Source organism: Bubalus bubalis, chromosome 18 (assembly GCF_019923935.1).
Source record: "Bubalus bubalis isolate 160015118507 breed Murrah chromosome 18, NDDB_SH_1, whole genome shotgun sequence".
NCBI lineage: Eukaryota > Metazoa > Chordata > Mammalia > Artiodactyla > Bovidae > Bubalus > Bubalus bubalis.
Genome location: NC_059174.1, coordinates 61,425,482 through 61,436,013, shown reverse-complemented (window position 1 = coordinate 61,436,013; position 10,532 = coordinate 61,425,482). Strand labels below are relative to the sequence as shown.

The 10,532-nt window shown below is 46.7% G+C and overlaps 1 protein-coding gene across 1 annotated transcript; it reads right to left on the bottom strand.

The window, feature by feature from the left end:
• Positions 1-3,617: 3,617 nt before the first annotated feature.
• On the bottom strand, positions 3,618-9,646 carry LOC102401858 (cationic amino acid transporter 3). Its single transcript, XM_044931098.2, has 9 exons — positions 9,277-9,646; positions 8,281-8,439; positions 6,585-6,717; positions 6,279-6,409; positions 6,071-6,173; positions 4,830-4,942; positions 4,384-4,550; positions 3,872-3,980; positions 3,618-3,706 (listed from the first exon to the last, which is right to left on the bottom strand). Exons 1-9 carry the CDS (start codon positions 9,644-9,646, stop codon positions 3,618-3,620), a joined length of 1,374 nt encoding a protein of 457 aa, XP_044787033.2.
• Between the last annotated feature and the right edge of the window lie 886 nt (positions 9,647-10,532).

The following is a 10,532-nucleotide window of genomic DNA, read 5'->3' as shown; positions in this document are numbered from 1 at the left end:
AGGGAAGTCCCTGAAATTTCTGTTGTTTTCAGGAAAGCTATCTGGCTGGCTGGAGCTGAAATGGGGACAAGAATAAAATTCAAGCCATTGTCCAAGAAAAAGAAAAGACACCTACATATAGCAAATTTCAGATTAATGATGAACATTAAAATATATTTTTTATACATAGTATTTTATAGGTGTACAGATTTTATGTGCATTAATTACACATATATTTTAATATGTATATACAATACACCATTACAGGCGTATGTCATTTATTTCTGCTTTGCACATGCTGCATTTTTTGCAAATTGAAGTTTCGCAGCAACACTGGGTTGTCAGATGATGGTTAACATTTTTAGCAATAAAGTATGTTTTTGGCTGTTCAGCTTGTGGGATTGTAGTTCCCTGTCCGGGGATCGAACCTGGCCCTGGCTGTGATAGCACTGAGTCCTAACCAGCCGACGGCCAGGGACCTCCCAGCAATCAGGTCTTTTTAAATGAAGGGATGTATATTGTTTTTTAAAACAGAATGTCCTAGTACACTGAATAGACTGCAGTGTGCTTTTATGTACTGTGTACTTTTATGTGCACTGTGAATGTGACTCCCTTTATTGCCATATTCTATTTATCGTGGTGGTCTGGAATCAAACCAGCGATATCTCCAGGGTACGCCTGTATTAACTCTCCACTTTGGGTCATATTATTTAATTGTTATAAAGAGTGCACCATTTTCCCCACTCTGGTTTTGGCTGACTGCATTCTCAGTTGAAATCTGAATCTCTCACGTCTGCCATGAGCTATCGTTGATCTAGAAACTTGATTACACTCAGGTTCAGCTTTTATCAAGTCTCTTTCATGGGCAGTGTTCTGCATTGCCTATCACAGCGCATAGGTATTAACGGCCCAGGATATCCAGTTGTCTCACATCAGTAAGGGAGGAATGATAATCAGGTGATGCCAACCTGTTCCTCCTAAGTTTCACCTAACAGTTCCAGTTTCCATTCATTATGTCCTAAACCTGTAATTTCGTCCAACTCTTTGCAAGTCTGTGAACTGTAGCCCACCAGACTCCTCTGGACTGTCCATGGAATTCTCCAGGTAAGAATACTGGAGTGGGTTGCCATTTCCTCCTCCGGGGGATCTTCCCAACTCAGGGATCGAACCTGGGTCTGCTGCATTGCTGGCAGATTCTTTCCTGTCTGAGCCACTGGGGATGCTGAAGCTGAAGCTCCAATACTTTGGCCACCTGATGCGAAGAACTGACTCATTGGAAAAGACTCTGATGCTGGGAAAGATTGAAGGCAGGAGAAGAAGGGGATGACAGAGGAGGAAATGGTTGGATGGCATCACTGACTCGATGGACATGAGTTTGAGCAAGTTCTAGGAGTTGTTGATGGGCAGGGAAGCCTGGAGTCTATGGTTGCAGAATCGGACATGACTGAGCAACTGAACTGAACCCTGTAATTTCAGTAGAACTTGCCACTAATTCTGTTAATCCTCCTCCATCTACTTTTTAATTCATCTAATAGCTTTGCTATTTTGTTTCTTGACTGCCATACCCCCTTCACTCTATAGTACTGCTGTTCATTCTCACAAACAACACTTCATTATTACCAACATCTTCAGTGTCTATAATGTTGATTCCGTGCATTCTGTTCTGCAGCAACAACTTTTTATCTTTCTAGTTTAACTTTATTTTGGCCACATTGTATAGTATGTGGGGTCTTAGTTCCCCAACCAGGGATCAAACCTGTGCCCCCAGCAGTGGAAGCACAGAGTCTTAACCACTGGACCTCCAGGGAAGCCCCTAAGTAAAGTCTCCCAGTCATGTCCAACTCTTTGTGAGCCTGCTGCTGCTGCTGCTGCTAAGTCGCTTCAGTTGTGTCTGACTCTGTGCGACCCCATAGACGGCAGCCCACCAGGCTCCCCCTTCCCTGGGATTCTCCATGCAAGAATACTGGAGTAGGTTGCCATTTCCTTCCCCAATGCATTAAAGTGAAAAGTCAAAGTGAAGTCGCTCCAGGCTACAAATGTAGCCTACCAGGCTCCTCTGTCCATGGGATTTTCCAGGCAAGAATACTGGAATGGGTTGCCATTTCCTTTTCCAGGGGATCTTCCCGACACAGGGATTGAACCCGGGTCTCCTGCATTGCAGGCAGATGCTTTACCGTCTGAGCCACCAGGGAAGCCCTCAGTCAGTTCAGTCACTCAGTCGTGTGCGACTTTTTGCGACCCCCATGAATCGCAGCACACCAGGCCTCTCTGTCCATTACCAACTCCCAGAGTTTACCCAAACTCATGTCCATCGAGTCGGTGATGCCATCTATCCATCTCATCCTCTGTCGTCCCTTTCTCCTCCTGCCCCCAATCCCTCCCAGCATCAGGGTCTTTTCCAATGAGTCAATTCTTCGCATGAGGTGGCCAAAGTATTGGAGTTTCAGCTGTAGCATCAGTCCTACCAATGAACACCCAGGACTGATCTCCTTTAGGATGGACTGGTTGGATCTCCTTGCAGTCCAAGGGACTCTCAAGAGTCTTCTCCAACACCACAGGGAAGTCCTATATATCTATATATAAAGTCGCTTTATATCTTTTAGTTCTACCCAATTGTAGCCATTTATCTATAAACCATTACTTCCTACTCCCTTCCCCCACCTCTGGCAATGCAGGAGTTTTCTTTTTTTTTTCCCAATTAAGAACTTTTTGTCATCAAATTTATTGTGTGACTGTAAGGGTCTGTGATGACAGAAAAGTAAAGAAAAATGATCATTTAAACCATGTTAAACTAAATCTCAGTAAACCTGGGGAAAAGATAAATGATCATTTTCTCTTATCCTGATTAAATGTTCCACTTTATCTCTTATTATTCTTTTCCTCAAAATCTACTTTGATATTAATATAGCTACCGTAGCTTTCTTGTGTTACTCTGTACAATGTATCTGTTCCCTTCCTTTTACTTTCAACTTATTAGTTAATTAGTGTTAGTAGCTCAGTAGTGTCCGACTCTTTGCAACCCCGTGGACCATAGCCCGCCAGGCTCCTCCGTCCATGGAATTCTCCAGGCAAGAACACTGGAGTGGGTTGCCATGCCCTTCTTCAGGGGACGTTCCTGACCCAGGGATCGAAGCTCGGTCGCCTGCATTGCAGGCAGTTTCTTTACCATCTGAGCCACGAGAGCAGCCCTTTCCAACTTATTGGTGACCTAGTATTTAAAGGGCAAGTCTTGACACAATACACAGTTACCTGTGTTTCCTTCTCATGTGCCCATCTCTGTGTTCTTGCTGGAAATGGGTACAAGGAGTTGTTTCTCATGTGCCAGGTTAATATTTTATTTCTTCCTCTGGTTGCTGGTTACACTGTTGTACTTTGTGAAAATCCATCTTGCTGCACACTTATGAAGCACGCACTTTTCTGTGTGTATGTTATGGTTTTAAAAGTCTACTTAAAACTTAAACAACATAAAAGTCATTTTGTCCACTGGCAATGAATATGTGGCTCCAAATGCATTTCACCCTCACGCTCCATTGAGGCTCACAGTGCCCCTTGAACCAGCAGACCCTCCAGTGCATGGAGGGATTCCAACAGCATCTGTTTCCTGTGGTTAAGATGACTCAGCACCAGGGATGTTTTTCTCAAGTCTGGGGAGCGGAGGCTGGTGGCTGTGGCTCATTGTTCTCCTCCAAGCTGTGTCGGATCCTGTACCCAAAGTATATGGCAAATCCTAGCAGGGAAATGAGACGATGAGAAGGGAAGGAAAGTGCTCACCCCACTTAGAAATGCCCAGTAGGCCTCCTGTTATGGTGTCTGACAGTTTAGGGCAGAGGCAGTAGGAAGAGGACTGGGTTTAACCCCTCAAGGAGCCTCTTTATCTCAGAAAATCACTTACCAATCACCATCCAGATGCCAAATAGGGCCCAGGTCACAGTGGTCATCCTCATCATAGAGTAAAGGTTCACAAAGGTGCTCACCAGTGGGAGGACAGGCAGAGCAGGGACCTGTGGGCAGAGTCAGTTCATCCCTGAGCACAGCCCTGACGTCTGAAAGGGAGACCCTACCCCAGTGGGGAGGAGGACAGTCCTATTCAGGCTGTGCGCTCAGTGTCTACTGAGAGGGGGTTTGTAAAGCACTGAGTGTGGATCAGGGAAGAGTCCACTGTTTTAGCAAGCCCTCCCCCTTCCCTGGTCCAGCATAGAGTGTTCAGACCTCAAAGCCTGCAGACTTCATTCACTCAAGGTGGACAGTTTGGGGACATATAATAACCTACTTTTTTTGGGGAGGGGCATGTCATGTGGCTTGTGGGATCTTAGTTCCCTGACCAGGGATTGAGCCTGGGCCCAGGGCAGTGAAGGCACAGAGTCCCAACCACTGGACCACCAAGGAAGTCCCAAGATCACCTACCTTAAAATAAAGAGGTGAGGGGTTCTGGGGCTGCCTCCAGATGATGGCCGTGACCCCAGTGATGAGCAGCAGCAGCAGCACAGCCCCTGTTGTGAGCACGGGGTCTCCAGAGAACACCTGGCTGGGCCACAGGGCCAGGATCACACTCAGGATGGTCAGCAGGAGAACTGCAAGGGTCAAGGTGGAGAAGAACAGGCTGGACTCAGAAAACAAAAACATCAGGACCTTGGGTCACATCCCTTCCCAGGCTGCCCACCTCATGAAGGGCCATCATCATATCTCCAAGACTCCTCAACTGACAAAATACACACTCCAGTACCATCCTGTCAATATCAGAATATGACCAAAGAGAAATGCCACTGCTCACCAAGCATGAAGGCACATCCATAGACAATCTGGCCAGATTTCTATGTGGGGGTGGTGCTGGGAGGGAACCACAGACTGACTCCTCAGGATGTTTGAGGTTCCTGCTTCAGGTACAGAGTCCAAAGGACTTCCTTCAGCTTCAGGCTCCATCTCAATTTCCTCCTCTGTTTTCTCCTTCAGGTGTGACTGGTACCTGAATATGAGATATTAAGGCAATATTAACAAGGGACTGCTTCAAAATTGGGTAAGGAGTACATCAAGGCTGTATATTGTCACCCTGCTTATTTAACTTCTATGCAGAGTACATCATGAGAAATGATGGGCTCGATGAATCACAAGCTGGAATCAAGATTGCCCAGAGAGATATCAACAACCTCAGATATGCAGATGATACTATTTTAATGGCAGAAAGTGAAGAGGAGGTAAGAGCTTCTTGATGAAAGTGAAAGAGGAGAGTGAAAAAGTTGGCTTAAAGCTCAACATTCAAAAAACCAAGATCATGGCATCTGGTCCCATCACTTCATGGCAAATAGATGGGGAAAATGTGGAAACAGTGTCAGATTTCATTTTCTTGGGCTCCTAAATCAATATGGCCAGTGACTGCAGCCACGAAATTAAAAGACATTTGCTCCTTGGAAGAATAGCTATGACAAACCTAGACAGTATATTAAAAAGCAGAGACATCACTTTGCTGACAAAGGTACATATACTCAAAGCTATGGTTTTTTCAGTAGTCGCATATGGATGTGATAGGTGGACCGTAAAGAAGGCTGAGCGCTGAAGAACTGATGCTTTTGAACTGTGGTGCTGGAGAAGACTGTTGAGAGTCACTTGGACTGCAAGGAGATCCAACCAGTCAATCCTAAAGGAAATTAACCCTGAATATTCATTGGAGGGACTGATGCTGAAGTTGAAGCTCTAATACTTTGGCCACCCGATGTGAAGAGCTGACTCAATGGAAAAGACCATGATACTGGGAAAGATTGAGGGCAGGAGGAGAAGTGGGTGACAGAGGATGAGACGGTTGGATGGCATCACTGACTTGATGGACATGAATCTGAGCAAGCTCCAGGAGATAGTGAAGGACAGATAAGCCTGGCATGATGCAGTCCATGGGGTGGCAAAGAGTTGGTCAAGAGTTAGGGACTGAACAACAACAAGGTAATATTAACAGCAGTCCCTACTCAGCCAACATTACATAGCCTATGCCACCACTTTTTTGTCTTAAATCTAGAAGGACATTTAGAAAGCAGCATGAAGGCAGAAGGTGATTCATCTCCATGAGTCCAAGGCCCCTGGTCAAGGTGTAGTGGAGTCTTACCTGAGGACAAGGATGGAAAATGCCACGAGAGTGTAAGCAAGCAGGGTCACAGCTGACAAGAAGTCCACAAGATCACTGAGCTCGAAGAGTAATGCCATGACCCCTAGAATGGAGGGCACAATCAAGATGGAAGGAGGGAGAGAGAAACCACTGGAAATATCCAAGTTAAAAAAGTCAATCAAGGAAGGAGTGGGTTTTGTTTATTCACCTGCGAGGTTTCCGGAAGACATGATGGCCATGATGGGGGCGCCTGTGTGGGCACGGACCTGGGCAAGTTCCCGGAAAAGGAGCCCGTCCTCTGCCATCGCGTAGATCACCTGAGACATGGGGAACATGGCACTGTGGAGTCCGGAAGAGAAAGTGGGAGCATCTATGAGATGGTGCAGAAGCAGGAGAGACCGGGGTGTCTGCTCCCTGGTCTACACGGGGTAAGGTGCCTTTCCATCTGGTTTCTCAATCCCAAGGGATGGGACTGGCATCTGACAGGAGATGGGGAGACAGCCAAGATACTGACCTGTACGTAACAGCACAAATGATGCCGACACTCAGGACGTATCTGGCGGAAATCCACCCACCGTGCAGAAAGGTCTGTGACAAGGGGTTGTCAGGCTGAATCTGGTAGTAGGGAAGGATGAGGGTGAGGGATGCTGAGACACCGAAATAGCCAAAAAGCAGACGAAGATGGAGAACATGATGCCCAAGGGGATGGACCACTGAGGATTCAGGGCTTCTTTGCCTGCAGGTTGGGAGGAAGTATTGGGTCAGGGATACACACTGGGGTGAAAGCACAAAATCCCCTTTCCTCTGTAACCTCCAAGTGGTACCTGTGCCCAAGGGCAGCCCAGGCTGTGGCCAAACCCCAGATGGGGACAAACAGGCCCAGGTGACCTCTAGAGACAATGGCGTCAAAGCCAACAAATGTGTAGAAGCATAGAACCGCTCCGTGGAGAACCCCATCAAAGCCAAAAGGCACAAACCCTCCAGAACCCAGAGGGCCCAACCTATGTTGAGAGAAGGAATGAGGAAGAACATAGGGGAGGTTGTTCAGCCATCTCTGAGCTCCTTGGTTAATATCATGAGTCCTGGGCTCCAACATGCCATTAACTGAGTCTATCAGTTCAGATCTCTGTAGTGCCCACCAGAGTCGCAGCACTGCATAAAGCATCCACCACACCGAGCATTAGAATGGCCCAAGATATCCTCCTAACCTAGCGGTGCCACTGGATTCAGACGTGTTCTGTGAGCTGCCAATTGTGCAGGCCTCCCTTAATGAAGCCCGAGAGGATAATGAAGCTTTGAACCAAAATGTTGATGCCTGTGAACACTTTGTTAAACAGGGCTAAGTCACGAACCCCCAGCACCTGTAGTCCTGTGGAAACGATGGGAAATGAGACATCCTAGGTAACTAAGTCCACAGACATGGAAAGTAGACCAGGGGTTGCCAGACTAGCTGGGGATTGAGATTGGGGAGATGGACAGTGACTGCTCAGTGGATACTGGGTTTCTTTTTTGTTGTGATGAAAATATTTGAAACTAGATGGAGGTGATTGTCATACAGCACTGTGAATGTACTAAACTGAATTGCCCCTGACTTGTACACTTTAAGGTGGTTCATCTCTAACTGTGGCCATTATCTCACGATAACGCAGGTCTACCAAATAATGACGCTGTACACATCTTAATCAATGTTGCATGTCAATTATGTTTCAGTAAATTTGGTAAAGAATCATAGATGGATAACTTTATGTTACATGAATTTCCTTTCAGTTAAAAACACGTCTTTGGTCTCAGTAAAGAGGAAGAAACATGTCAGTCTAAGTAAATAATTCTCACGAGGGGATGACTTTATAATAATTCACACTAAGAAATAATTCCCCAGGGGACTGTTGGCAATGTCTGGAGACAGTCTGGAGGGTGGGAATCACCTCTATCTACTGAATAAAGGCCAGGGGTGCTACTCAACACCTGACGATGATATTTAAAAAAAATCTAAAATGTACAGGACATCTCCCCACACCAAGAATGATCCAGCTCAAAATGTCAGTGTTGCCAAGGGTGGGAAACATTGGCCGATGACTTGCCTTCCTGTCTCTCGCATCCTAGACACTGCTTTTCAGTTCTAATCTCCTTCCATTCTGCTCCCCAGCCCCCCGGCCTTTCCCCCCCTCCACCCCGCGATCTTCCCCTCTGGTCACTGGGCCCAGTCTTACCCATGAACAGCAGCACCAGGGCCAAGGCCAGAAAGTCTGGGTACTTGGCCAGGAAGTGGGGCACGTGCAGAGAGAAAATTCCTTGTAAGGCCTGAGAGATGTGGTTCCCAATGAGGCTGTCAAAGATGTAGCTCCAGGCCCTGGCCAAAATGGCGGTTCCTGCAGTGGCAGAAGGAACAGACATTAATTGAACCCCTAATATGCACCATGAGATGAATTTTTGGGAAACAGACAAAACACCTAATCTGAAAATGTTTTCCACTCCCCCCTGCCCATGGGATGGGGAGAGAAGACCCAGATGATTCACAATTTAGGTCAACTATTTACTATGTGAAGAGGAAATTAATGTTATGTAAGAAAAGAAAACTGGAGAAGACAATGTCACCCCACTCCAGTACTTTCACCTGGAAAATCCCATGGACAGAGGAGGCTGGTAGGCTGCAGTCCATGGGGTCGCTAAGAGTCGGATACAACTGAGCGACTTCACTTTCATGCATTGCAGAAGGAAATGGCAACCCACCCCAATGTTCTTGCCTTGACAATCCCAGGGACGGGGGAGCCTGGTGGGCTGCTGTCTATGGGGTTGCACAGAGTCGGACATGACTGAAGCGACTTAGCAGCAGCAAGAAAAGAAAACAGGGCAGTAAGAAATGGAGGGCTGGAAGATGAGGGTTGAATTTTTAAATTGAGGTGTAAGAGAACATCCCATGAAGGCAACAACGGAGCAAAGACTTCAATATGGCGAAGGGATGAGCCCGCAGGCCATGCCTCCCCCTCATCCACTCCCTACAGGTCCCTTTCTTTCTGGATTCTTGGTCCAATTGTTTAAGGAAAGAAGGAGAGAGCTGAGTAGAATGAAACTGTGGGGTTTTCTTGCCACCGTTACCTTCCCCTGCAAGGTCAATAACAAACTGCTCATGAATGAGCAAACACCCCAATCCCCACTTCTAGTTACCTAATCTCAAGCCACACACCATGCTTATCCCATTATCTCACCAAGGACTAAGGACAGGATGAGGTTCCAGCCAGTGATAAAGGCGTACAGCTGACCCATGGTGACATAGCAGTTGAGATACGCAGAACTGAAGTGTGGTACCCGGGCCCATAACTCGGCATAGCAGAACCCTGACAGGAGAGAAAACAAGGTGGCCACCAAGAAGCAGATGACGATCGCTGGTCCGGTTGTGTACTTGACTGTTTTACCAATCAGGATGTAGATGGCAGCTCTCAGGATCTTGCCCACACCCAAGATCACCAGGTCGAGGGTGTTCAGAGGAGCTCTGTGACTTTCAGACTTCTCCTGGGGCTCCAGTGGCCGCCTTTGGACCAGCTTCCGACCGAACTGGTGAGCGTACCGATGCAGCATCCTAGACACAGCTGAGGAGGCTCTGGTCTGCCAAGGAAACAAGACACGAAGGCATCAGGAATGTACATCCACTCTTGGCCCTGAGAGTTCAGTTCTATGAAGCAATGGAGTGATGGGGAGCTGGTGGGAAACGGACATAGTAGACAAGTTCTCTGCCTCTGAGCTCTGGTTTTGTCAAACGTAAAGAAGACCTTTAATACGTTTCAAGAGAAGTGGGGCAAGGGGAACATGACTCCCCAAAATGTCCCACTTTGACATGGGGATTGTTTTGGGCTGAAGGCAATTTAGACCCAGAAGACTCAGGAGAAGCTCCTTGCCTCTCTCTCAACTGCTCAAAAGAGTATAGATTAGGGGACCTATGCCAGGAAGAAAGCTATTCCCAGAGAGAATTTTTATCTCAAAGAGACCTGGAGCAGCAAACATTTGTTCACCAAGTTCTTGCTCTTCCCATCATCCTGTGACTTGTCTTCCTCCCCTTTGTACCCCCAGGCCCTGAGCCCCTTCTCCTTAGATATAAGCTTCAATTGCTTGAATGTCTTTGGGCCTTAGAGTTTTTATCAGACTCGAATACATAAGAAATTAAACTCGTTCATCTGACTTATGTCAACTTGTTAGACTGGGCAAAGAGCCTAGAGGGAAAAGCTTTGTGCTCCTAGCGAATGAAAAGCTTCTAATGGTGCCTGGCACATTGTTAATTACATGCTTATTTTACAGGGTGATTTGAGTGGAGAAGAATGCTGATTTTTTAATTGAAATTGACCAGCTCAGCTGGTTCATATCCAGTTCTGCCAGTCTGGTTTTGCACAAACTACATACAGTCTTTGTCCTCCTTTCCTGTATAAAATGAGGGAAATTATTATCATCATGATTTCCTTTCTTCCTCTTG